Consider the following 12,453-nt stretch of genomic DNA (forward strand, 5'->3'; position numbering starts at 1 on the left):
CCTCCCTGCCTCCCTCCCTCCCTGCCTTCCCGGCCGGTGCTTTGGGCGGCTGAGGCCGTGTGCGCACCGAGGTGTCAGAGCAGGGTGCCGGCGCTGCTGCTGCTTGTGCACGCTCTAAGGTGAAACGCCTCAAGTGTTAACCGGTTTCACCTCATGGTTTTGTGCGCGTTTTCCAGAGCGGTTTTAAAATGAGTGGGAAATGCCTTAAAATAGCTGTGGGAGTGGCTCCTGTGAGGGAGAGGCTGCGGGCACAGCCCCGTGGGGGGGCTCTGGCTGCCCAGACACCCACTTAGACACACTGTGACAATTTCACCATGGAAAACAAACTGAAATGTGTATCAAGTACATAGACAATTTCATGTGTGTTTCAAATACTCCTTTAACAAACACTTGATGGCTTTACTATTCCTAATGGGCATCAGGGAGTTGCTGCCTCTCCCCTGTGAGTGTTAGTGTTTTTAAGACGTATCATTCACTCTGGAAAACATCTCAGGCACTAAAAAGGTAATGAACCACAGTGTTCCCGGTGCAAATGAAGCATCACACAGGTTTAGGAAAGTTCATCATAAGCATTTATTTTATGTCAACCTGTAGAGAGAATGTTTTTTCTTCCCCGACAGATCAAGGCAAGGAAGTGTTTGTGTGTTTGTTTCTGATGGGGGGGAAGTAAAATTCAAGATTCACCAGACGAGCTAATTTTTAAAAGCCACATGTTTGTGGGGAATTGAGTTGAAATAAGGTGTGAGGAGGACACACCAAGCACCTGATCACAGAGGGGACAAGGACTCTGTTCACAAGGGGGAAATTCACACTGAAAATCTTTGGCAGTATTAGAATTCCTTCAGATACAACAAGCTGGAGTTGTTCCTGGAGATAGATTTGGGCTGGATCCTGCAGCACTGTCTGTGATCAGTAAGAGGCTAGGTCAGCTCCCAAGTCTCAGGGGGATGTTTTGATACTATCTGAACTATTTGATGAGGTCTGTGAACTTGGACTTGGCACAAAGTAGAAAATGAATGACCTTTTATTAACAATACACTTCACTTGATATCTGCATTTTCAGCAGTTCAGTTTGGGGTTTTTTTTAATGTCTGTTTACATGAGCTTACTTTCTCTGTCATTAAATACCTGGGGAGCTTCACCTCATTATTTCTCTCCTCTGTGACCTTGACAAACAAAATCTAATCACCTTGTAGGAAATGACAAACCACGTTTACTCGATAAGCCTTGCAGAACAGCTGTGGACATGGCACTGGACACTGGAGGGTCAGCAGGCTTGTACTCCATCAAGATTGCTCTCACATCCTCTCACTTAGCCTCGCATTTGCTGGTTCTGTGAAAACACAGATGTTTGCACAGCTGAAATACCCAGAAATAGTCTCAGCTCTAGGAGAGGTGGGAGGGAAAAACTGGTATTTACAGTTCCCTTGCAGCAGCTTTGCTCTCTGCAAGGTTTCAGCTGTTGTAGCCGGAACTTTGTGCGCTGGATCGTCTGATCCATACATCAGGCATGTCTGGTTGGCTGTTGGGCAGCACGACTGGCCCTTCGCTCCCCAATCCAAATCGTTTTTTCCATGAGGAGCTGTTCTGGGATGCTGCTGGAGAGACATCAAAGACAGTCTCCCTCAGGTCCAGCCGCAGGGTATCCCTCTTCCCGTTCAGGTAACCTCTCTCTGGGTGTCCGTAGGAATCAGACAGCTCCAAGGCATCGGGACAGGAACTGGCTGACTCAGCAAGCTTCAGGCCTTGCTCCAGGTCACTGATGGATGTCTCACTGGAGATGTTGAGCATGTCAAAAGAGCTGCCCAGAGAACAAAGGCATCTGTGGATTTTGTAGATGTCAGCAGCAGGGAGGTGGCTGTGGTCTGAGGTATAATCTGCCTGCTGCTGGGCAGTGTCACTGGAGCACTGGGATTTATTGAGCTGCCCTTCTTCTTTCATGACAGCTGGCTGGCTATGGTCCTGCCCAGACCCATCCCACGCTTTCAGACCGTACTTCCGACAGCGACAATCTTGGCAGAGTCTCTCCCTGTGGATTTCTGCTTCCGAGGTGCTGTGTTTGTAAGGAGAGGAGGTTTGCAAGGCAGGACACTGGCACAGGCCAACCTGCTGCTCTCCGAGGGTCTCCTGCAGACTCTGTCTCTCTCTTTCCAGGGAGGGGTGTGTGCCCACCCGGGGGCATCTGCTGTCTTCAACTTGTGTGTCTTCAGAGTGCACAGAGGGCCGGTTGGACAGCTTGCTGGTGGAAGTGCTGTTGTCAAAGCTGTCGCTGAGTTTCCTGGACAAGGGCTGGAGCTCATACTGCTCATTTGCAGTGTTGGACTCCTGGACCTTCCTCAGCCGGTTCTGCTTCTCACTCCCTCCACAGGCAAAGTTTCTGTTCAGCCCAGAGTCATCAGAGTAGTCTTTGATGGTGTGGGCACAAGGCCAAAGGATCTGCCCGCAGTTCTTCTCCGGGCCGAAGAAGCAGCACAGCGACTGGAAGAAGAAGCTGGCAAAGCCACAGCTGATACAGTTGATCATCATGACGAATATTCCCAACTTCCTATAGGCCAGCACTGTGGCGGGCAGCATAATGACCCCTGCACAGAAGAGAGCTGAGGCTGCCATGGCTGTGGCACAGCTCATCTGCTTCAGGGAAAAGGCCACTCGGCTCAGGCGGTCGGAATGGGGGCACAGGTGATAGGATATGCAGTAGCTGACAGTGAAGTCAACAGAAAGACCTACTGCAGCTGAAATGAAGAGAGACTCCACTGCATTGAGCTGCCACTCCAAGAGGACCAAAAGGCCAATGGTTACCAGGACAGTACCTGCGATGGCAGTGACGGAGAAAACACTGAGGAGAACATTCCAGGTAGTGAGCAGCAGCACCACGAAGGAAACGGCTATGGAGAGCCCCATGACCACCATGGTTTCTGTGCTGAGACTGTGCTGCAGGTTGTACAGCTCCAGTTTACTGGTAAACCATCCGTTCTGAAGCCCCACAGGGGCAGTTTTCATTTCCTCTGTTATCCAGAGGCTGATTTCCTCGTAGAATTTTTTGGCTTTGCTGTAGTTGAAGCTGTAGTGATAAACAGTTTGAAACTGCAGCACTAAGGCAGCGAGATTTCCGTCCCCATCAAACCTGGGGCCCAGGTCATACGGTTCTGCCCCTTCCCTGCCCTGTTCCAGGAGCATCATTTTGATGCAATGGAGGAAGACTTCGCTTCTGTAGGGGAAAGAGAACTGGTTACAGCAAAGGTTGAAGCTGTGGTCTCGCTGGGAGCACTGGCGACTGTCCATCCACCTGAGGAACTCCTCCATGAAGCACACAGTGGATTTCTGCTCCGAGTCAGGGTAATAGAAAGTTTTGTTCTTCACTTTTTGGCAGAATTCTAGCAGCCACTTCTGGGCATCAGGGTTTTGGATGGTGAAGGTGGTGTCTGTCACTAGGGTGCCGTTGCTTTTGGGATTGAAATGGTCCCCGTTATCCACAGGCAGAATGCCCCAGACTATCGTGACTGGCATACGCTGCCCTTCTCCGTGCTCCAGCCGCTCGAACATGAACTGGTGGCAGTACTCAGAGTCATACCTCTCGAAGGGGTGGCTCAGCCTGAACACCTGGACAGACGACGTCTCCAGAGTCGGGAGTTTGAGTTTGGGGTTGGAACAGGAAATGTAGGCACCTCCAATGGCTAAGGCAGCAAACCAGCAGATCCAGATGTACCGGAACTTGATGACCCCACAAGGCAGGAGCTTCTCAAAGAGCAGCTTGGAGGTTTCAGACAGCGTATTCTGGAGAGCCCTGAGGATGTAGTGGAGGGAGAGAGCGACTCTCTTGTGGCCGCTGTTGTTCCAGTAGGCTTCTGGCTTGTAAACGCAGGTGGTGGCGACGTAGCGCTCGTACAGCACGGCCGAGGAGGGCAGCCAGGTCACCATGAACACCAGGTTCACCAGCACACAGGTGCCCATGTAGACGGCGAAGCAGCGGATGGCTGTGATGTTGCTGATGTAGCTGGCGTAGAAGGCAGCGCCCGTGGTGAAGCACGAGGCCACCATGAGATAGCCAAAGTGGTGCATGGTTTGACTCACCCACTGAGCGAGCCCAGCAGAAGGGTTCTGTCTCTTGCTGAGGTTCCACAGGTCGAAGAAGACAAAGGTGTGGTTGGCACAAATGCTGCTGAGGACAATGACTGCTGTCAGGTTTACGAAAGGGAAGTAGGTGAATCTGAAGGCCACCTTGTACAAGAAGTAGGAGATCATCAAAGAGCTGACGACAGCGAGCAGGACCATCAAAGTAATAAAGACTGAGCGTAAATAAAAAGAAACACTTAGAAAAATAGCTAATATTGCCAGGACTGGATACTTAGTATCCAGTAAAAGGTAGTGCTGGAATAGTTTCTGTTTGAGGCCCAGGTCCATTCCAGTGATAGAGGTGTAGTTATCAAACAGATCCCAGGTTTCCAGGTTGTCTAGGTAGATCCCCATCATAGATGCACCTTTTCTTGTAGGCAGGAAGAGCAGGCTGTATTTGAGAGAGGGCACTTGGTACTCCATCGTTTGGGGACTCAGGAAGTCCCTGTCGACCAAGAAGTGAAGCAGTTGGTAGATGGCGTTGAAGCGAGTACATTTCTCTGGGACTTGGGCACACTGCGAGTGTTTCTGTCTGACAGCCTCGGGGCCTATGCAGGACGGAGTGAGGATACCTCTGTGGTAGTCAGGAGCACAGGCACGGAGCAGGGTCAGGGTGTGGGAGATGTCTCCTTGGGTTATCTCCAGGCACGAAGACCTGTTGTACAGGACAGCAATGTAGTTCCCCAGAGACCAGCTTGGGCAGCATTCGTTGTCCTCGGTGCGCTGGCACAGGTCCCTAAAGTGCACGTGGGAGCGGATCTGAGGAACAAAGGGGCAACAGGTCAGACCCTCTCCTGTACCCCCAGTGTTCCTTGCTCATTGCAGTAAGCCTCCCCCTTCCTTTTTCCTTCCTTTCCCTTTCCCTTTCCCCTTTCCCTTTTCCCCTTTCCCTTTCTTTCTTCCCCTATCCTTTCCCCCCAGATGTACCAGCCATCCCTCACCGTCCTCCCAGTGACAAATCCCAAACCCCAAAGTTATGGAAATCCCACAGCCTTTTGCAAAAAATTAAACCCTGTCCATTACTGATATTTACAGCCTCAGGTTTGAAGATTTGGCTCCTAAGGCAAACACAACTAATCCAATTATACTTCCCACTTGTAAAACTCGCTGACAGTCTCCAGGCTGACAGCCCATTTCCCTAATTAGGTTCTGCTGCCCAAAATCCTCAGCAACTTCCACCTTTGGCTCCTGGACCAAGATCTTGTTCAGTGTCCATTTATTCTTGTTCAATTTGCAGCTGACAGGTGGGATCATCCCTGTAGTGCCAAGTAGGCAAAATGCTTTGGAATCCTCCAGGTGAAACCTGTTGTGTAGCTCACGTTCCTTTTGTCTGGCTTCCTCTCAGCCAGGGATCAAAGACTGAGCAGACAGAGAAGAGACAGCATGTACACACGTTCTTCCTGCCACCACTAACCTTGTCTTGTTCCATTTGACACATGGACTGAATAGCTTGCAAGTTCCATAAGCTCCCAGCAGTTGTGGACATAAATACCAGCTGGGAATAGCTCTTTTCTGAAATAAAGAAGGAAAAAGGAATGAAAGAACCAGGTTCTGCACCCCTGGTACAGGTGAGCAGTTTGAGCTCAGCCCCAAACCCCACAGCCCTGTGGGTTTGGTGTCTTGACTGCTTCCAGAGGTGGATAGGGGCAGGAAGAGACTGAAAACATCTGCATGGTGTTCTTCTTTCTCCTACTTACTCACTAGTGCCCATTTTTGGGTGTCTTGGAGTTTTCCATTTTTCCCTCCAGGTTTTACTGCCCTTTACATTTCTCAAGGAGAAAAGAAGGGAGTGGGAACGGGGGTGGAGCAGGAGCAGAGGTGGAGTGGGGTGTACACTCTTTGTACAGTATTCACTTTTGATATGAGTAAATGGGGAAAATATTAGTCCTTTTCCTGGTGCTTTTCAGGTGTATTTCTCAAGTGAAAGCAAGAAGTATGGCAAAGAGTTAAGAAAAGGAGAAGCAGCTCTTCTCCAGGATCTCCAAACAAACCTTTTCTCACCACTCAGTTATGAAGTGCTGGGAGGGCACTGTTGGAAAGGTGGCAGAGCTCTCACAGGGGAACTGTGCACACTGCTTGCTTAGAGCACTTTCAGAGTATTCCCTGTGCCCTAACCTCTGCCAGCTCTGTCAGTGGAGTTCTGGGTGTGTAGTACTTAGTCCCCATTGAGATTTCCCTCACCTGGGGGACCACAGAAGAATCCATCTGCTCCATAGGTTTGTTCCACCATTCTCCGTGTCCTCGCTGCTTGTTCTCCCTGAGCAGCCTTCTGTCCTCTGCCAATGCCAAGGTCATCATAGCTAGCAAGAGAGCAGATTATTGTCAGTAATAACTGTTATTAACTGCAGATCATCTGGCTGTGAGTTACAATCACTGACAAGGCTCTGGTGCTGCACACAGCAACTAGGAGCCCAAATCCATCACAGACACACACTTGAAGCTCTCCAGTGCTTAAGCATAGGATGTATGTTGTAATTCACATAGAAGCCTTGGAATATTGGATCTGTAACTTTACAGCCAACATGTTCCTCACCCCCCCCCCCAACCAAACTCAAATACCTTTTCTTCTTGGCATAGGGAGACAGGGAAAAGGTCTTCTTGTAGCCTGTGTGGCTCTCAACATTCCTCCACACAACGAGCTTCCTGCCAATGTCAGTGTCCCGTGGCTCGAAACCCTGCACCAAGGAAAAGGGCTTTGTCACAGCTTGTGCTTCAGCTCTGCTGTCCTGAGGCCTCCTCTGAGGCATGGAGGCTGTATGAGACTATTACTGCATCTTGGAGACATACACAAATTGAACTTTCCCTGGAAATACTGCATTCCAGAGCTGACAGACAAGAGTGTCTCTCCTCTCCCTCTCCACTCCCTGATTGCTACAGTTCTCTCTCCCTGATCACCTAAGACTCTTTTTCTATGCAAGGGAAATCATCCCTTGCAGAAGTGGGAGTAATTTTCCTCTTTCTGTAAACGTTCTGGTGTATTATTTTATCAGAATTCCTCCATTAACTAGAGACAGGGATGACTTTAAGAAATGTGGAAACAGGAATGTTTTCTGCATGAAAAACAGGACCCTGTGCATAGTGCTCAGAGCAGGACAGGCTCTCCACATACAGCTTAACATACAGGCTGCAGGAGCCAAAGCCAGATCCTCCATCCAAGCTTTGCCCTGTGGGCAACCCCAGCCTTCCAGCTGTGGAAGGGGAGCAAAGGAAGCAATCCCAGTTTGTGCTGGCAGTGTCTCCACACTGGAGCAAGGGCACTGGTGGGAGTGCACAGCCCTGCTGAGGGATGTGCTGTGCTCTTCCTGTGTGTCAGAGGGACAGCAAATATTGTGCGGTACAGACACATGCTGCTCATCCTGGAGGAATGATACCACTAGTTTGCCATAGATTTTCCTTATGTTCTTGTTGATGTATCATCTGTAGGGACTTACCATTAAGGGCTCTGAGAAGTCAGGCAAATTCCCAACCAGTAGCCCAGTCACAGTGCAGACCACCACTGTCACTGAGCACAGCACCAGCACGGCCAGGGGCCACTCTGCAATCAGCTGGGAATAACTGGAATCAACAGGGGGAGAAAAAAATGCAGCAGTTAGGACGTTTCTGCTCTGGGCACAAAACCTGCTGTCAAACCGATGCGGAGATAGTAACAGGAAGGAAAAAATCAGGGGTTGGAGCAGTTATTTATTGCAAAGCTTGGAGGCTCTAGTACAGCTATTAATGAACACACTACACCTCTAACTGGCTGTGTGCAGGCAGCTCTAATTAACTCGGGTAATTACATTATGCCTCCCTACATTTTCCTGCTTTTTCAATCAGAAATAATAAAAAACAGACTCTTGTGTCCTAGGGCAAAATGAAGCTTTAAGTGTTTAACTTCAAAGATCGCATTTGAAAAGAGCTTCTTCCTTTTCCCCCTCATTGTGCAATGTCAGCTGGTGGCTGCAACAGTTTGGGCTGCAGATTTCCAACCTGGGGCCCATGAGAAGTCTTTGGGCTGTTCTGAAGGGTTCCCTGAGGATAACTGACTCGAGCAACTCCATTGTCATTGCTCTAATTTCATGTATTTCGACATTGGTCCAAATTCTTACATATTTGTTAGAATATGTATCATTTTTATGACATTCACACATTTTTAATGACATTTCTATACCACCAAAACCCTTTCAGAGAAGCAGCTTCCTCTGGCCAGAAGTATTTTTGCCAGTTACTTTTGTTCTTAGAAAGCTGGTGTAAAATTTTCCATCCACACTCTATTTTTCCTTTGGGACAATCTGTCTCCCATACAGGATGATCTATTGAAGTCACTTCCACATTTTTTTTACCAGTGCAGGTTTTATTCCATCAAGATTTTTGTCTTCCTCAAAAATATATGTTGAGATATAAGTTAGTGGAATGGGTTCCTGCTCTGCTTTGGCAGGTTCTAGATAGTTCTTCTGTGTTCTGATGTTTTTCTGAAATATAAGAAATTCTTGGTTCAAAACCAGTTGACAAATATTTGAGTTTCAAGTTTTGGTGAAGGGAAGTAAAATATTTAGGAACTTTGAGGTGAAATGTCCTGTTTGCCTTATCAAGTTTGTTTTCATAGGTGAAATCTTTGCTGTGGAAAGGGAACAAAAATTGCCCTTTATGCATTAGAGTACCTGATTTTTGGAGGCTGTTTTGGGTGATTACATGTCCAATTACCACCAAAAAAAGAATCAGCTGCAGTCTCTGATGTTGGAAGATACTTACCCAAACCTTCCAGAAACAATAGTTTACAAAAAATCAGCTTTAAACAGAAATAGAAAGTAGAAATTATTTGAATTTTGGTAAATGTATTTACAATATTCTGTCTTTTGAGAAGATGAATTTATTTCATGGATGGCTCTTCTTCTCATTGCTCCTCTGGTGGGTCAAGCTGGACTAATCACATATACATGTATACACATGCCATACAGACACACAGATAGGATTATTCTCTCTCTGTATAAAGCTACCATATGGGTCAGAGCCAGGCACCTGCCCAAGAGCAGCTCCTGAGGCAGCACTGCTGTCCATTAATGCAGGTTAAATTGATCTCACAAGCACATGGAGAGTTTTCCACGGAGTGGGAAGCCCCAGGAGCGCTGCCCTCGCCTCTGGAGCTGTGCCTGCTGGGTTGTCACCTGCAGTGACACTGAATCTCCTAATAGCAGGGTAGGAGAGCACTGATCACAGGCTAGAAGGACAGGAAGCTTTTGTTGTAAAACATACCTTTTTGGCATCCTGAAAGCTTTGTCATGTCTGCAGACAGAAAAAAAAAAAAGATGCATTCATTTATTATTTTCCTGGGAAGCACAGTGCTGGGCTGATCCTGACTAGGTTAACCCTTGCAGGGCTGTAAGCACTAAGCAGAGCCTGTGCTGACAGAGTCCTTTCCTCTCCCATTTTATCCAAACAGGATGGGAAGCCAGAGTCACTCCTCATTTTGCCCCTTTAGGAAAGCCCCACAGAGAGTATTGGACATTAGCAATGCAATCCCATAGAAATGCCATTGCAGCTCTTATCCATGAAAATCTCTCTGGTTTAAGTGCTTCCCTGCTGGATTCTTAAACTGTTTCTTGACAAAAGCAAATCTCTTTATTAAAGCCTGTGAGTTGGGCTAGTGATGCTTAAAGATAGCGTTTAATTCCTGTTTAGCTCAGTGAGGATTTCCCCAAAAGTTGGCTCTCATTTGTATCTGGATCCCTCCAAGGACAGTGTTTGTCCAGGCTAGAGCAGCAGAAGGCCAGTGGAGCTGCTAAAAATATTTTTCCAGAGGAATATTTGTCATTCCTACTTGTAGGGCTCTGAGGTAGGAAATAAAAAAGACTTCCCCAGGGGATCCAAGGTTTGTTAATGAATCCCTGAGGACAAGCTTTCCACTGGCATCTTGAAAGAAAATCTGCAGCCCTGTGGGTCACATATCTGCAAGGACCTTTCATTCTGATCTCCGTCTCCCCTGAAATGTCCCCTTGAAACATGCCCCAGCCTGGCACAGCCTTGGGTTGAACTGAGCTTCCAGAGAACTGCTCCCAGCTGTGGTTCCTGCCTCTCCAGCCATGCCAAGCTCTGCTCAGCCAGTGCTCCCTCCTCCCCTCACCCTATGTCTTGCTTTAACTGGGAGAAGGCCCAATGGATATGGGGCAGATGGCCCTGCTCCATCCCAGCACCTCGTGGCAGCTCATCCTTCCTGGGCTTGTTATGAGAATGAGAAAGCTGTGGAGGAGAGTTCCCCGTGGCAGAGTCACTCTAAGTGGCTCCTGGAATAAATGATATTGTGTTTTCCTCGTCACACTAATGCTCTGTAGATTCAGGAGAGAGAGGAGCAAAGCAAAATCCTCAGCAGATTATCAGAGCGAGGTCTCTCCCTGGCAGCGCTGCCCACCCTGTGCTAATTCTCTCACAAAAGCTTCCCAAGCAGATTTGCTTGGATTAAAAACCCCATTCTGGCATTATTATGTTATCACTTTCCTGACTGCTGGTGCTGCACATTCTGCCAGGGATTTGAAATCCAGCTGCGTTTCCTGCTTAAATAACCTGTTACAGAGGATGTGGTTGGCAGTTTTGTTGGTTGCATATGAGCGAAAAAGGACCCAGGGAAAGGACCAAGATAAAGGATCCAGGAAAAGGACCCAGGAAAAGGACCCAGACTCCTGTGACTGCAGTCGCTCTACACTGCAAACACAAGCAAATTAAATCCTCTGTTAACAGCTGGAAAATGAGACCATAAAGGGCTTTTGTGCCTAACCCTGCACTGCTGTACACAGACAAGGAAGGAATCATGTGCCATCTTTTATCAGGATTCAGTGGCTATGGCTGTGGCAGCAAAGGGACTGTGATCTCTTGTGCCGACAGTGGAGAGCAAACTGGATCCCTCTGGCTATCTTGGGGCAGCTGCTGCCTTGAGCTGAAGAGCAAATCCATGTTTCATGTATCCCAACTCAGACCCTGCTCATCCCCTGCTGCTTCCCACCACCAAGTCCTGGAGAAGCTTTTGAGCCACTCTCCGTGTGCCTCTTACCTGACTGTGACAACGTGATGCTGCACCGGCTGCCGCTGCCCCGGGGACCACTGTTTCCAGGGGGTTTCCGAGGCCTCAAGGTGGGAATCTGGCACGGGATCACCGCTGGAAAGGTGGGAACACAGCACAGGCCTCTCGCCATGCCCAGGGCCATAGCTGCCTCGGGGCTCCTCCTGGTTGCAGGGGTAATAGGGGTGATGCTGCGAGTCCTGGGAGCTTGATGGCACCTGCCCGTTGGACTGGGTGGAGACTGGCCCGAGCGTGTGGCTGGAGGAGGGCAGGTTGTCTCCCCCCAGCCTGGGGGATGCAGGAATGGGGCAGTGATGGACTGGGCAGATTCTTTCCCAGGAAGTGCCACTGTAGCTGAGCTCAGTGTTCCCGATCTCTGGCATGGCGAGGCAGGTCTGGCAAGGTCCTGCATTTTGTTTTTCTCTGTGAGAGAAATGAAGGGTAAGGTGAAGCAGCAGAGCAGCTGGGGGAGTGACTGAGTGGCTGTGTGGTGTTTGGTGGCTGGCCGGGGTTAAAGCACGACACAGAGGCAAAATGCTCCTGCACACTGGAGACTCTCAAGCTCCAGATGTCAAACCTCACCCACAGTTTGCTGTACCCAGTGTCAGCCTCATTGCTGAGCTAGATTGTGCTTTGTAGTAAGACATTCATGACTCACTCAGGCATTCTAGGTGATGGAGAATCCATCATGTCTTGTGTGTGTTGCTCCAAAAGTTTGAAAAATTGGGTGATATCCCCCCAAACAATTCTCTAGGATATTTCACTGTAGAGGGGCCAGAACACTGGCTGGTTATTATGGCAGGGTCCTAACTCAGGATCACAGAGGGATTGCAGAGACCTGGGCAAGCAGAAACCAAAGGCATCTGCATGTGAAGTAGCCACTCAATTATCTGTGCTTCTTGGGAGGATTAATTAGTGTGATTGCTCTGCAGAAGGACTGGCACTGCTCCACGTTGGGACAGCAGGAGTGTGAGTCATCCCTGGCACTGAAACAACTGAGCAGTGAACCTGATTAGGGCTGTGGTGGTGTAACAAGGGCTTCAGCTTCCAGCCTGAATGGCTCCCACGTCCTGCAGGCTCCACTGAGCTCCTCAGGAACATTTTAGACACACATCTCCCAAGGATGACAGCAACAGATTTTATTGGCCTTGGCTTGTAGGAAGGGGGTGGACTGGGATCTCTAAAGAACTTTTGAAACTTGACTTTCCTCTGGCTGCTCAATTTACTGAGACAAAACATTTGCAGGCTCCAGTTCCCAAGTAATGAGGTCTCTGCAGGATACACTTTCTTCTCTACAAGGAATTAAAAAC

At 48.7% G+C, this 12,453-nt stretch overlaps 1 protein-coding gene across 1 annotated transcript; it reads right to left on the minus strand.

Moving 5' to 3' along the window:
- Positions 1-1,455: 1,455 nt before the first annotated feature.
- Positions 1,456-11,154, minus strand: DISP2 (dispatched homolog 2 (Drosophila)). The gene is made up of 7 exons (XM_009074197.1): positions 11,135-11,154; positions 9,346-9,375; positions 7,545-7,668; positions 6,673-6,788; positions 6,295-6,413; positions 5,528-5,625; positions 1,456-4,872 (listed from the first exon to the last, which is right to left on the minus strand). Exons 2-7 carry the CDS (start codon positions 9,354-9,356, stop codon positions 1,456-1,458), a joined length of 3,885 nt encoding a protein of 1,294 aa, XP_009072445.1. The 5' UTR covers positions 9,357-9,375; positions 11,135-11,154.
- Between the last annotated feature and the right edge of the window lie 1,299 nt (positions 11,155-12,453).

The sequence above is a fragment of the Acanthisitta chloris genome, unplaced genomic scaffold (assembly GCF_000695815.1).
Source record: "Acanthisitta chloris isolate BGI_N310 unplaced genomic scaffold, ASM69581v1 scaffold42534, whole genome shotgun sequence".
NCBI classification, from domain to species: Eukaryota; Metazoa; Chordata; class Aves; order Passeriformes; family Acanthisittidae; genus Acanthisitta; species Acanthisitta chloris.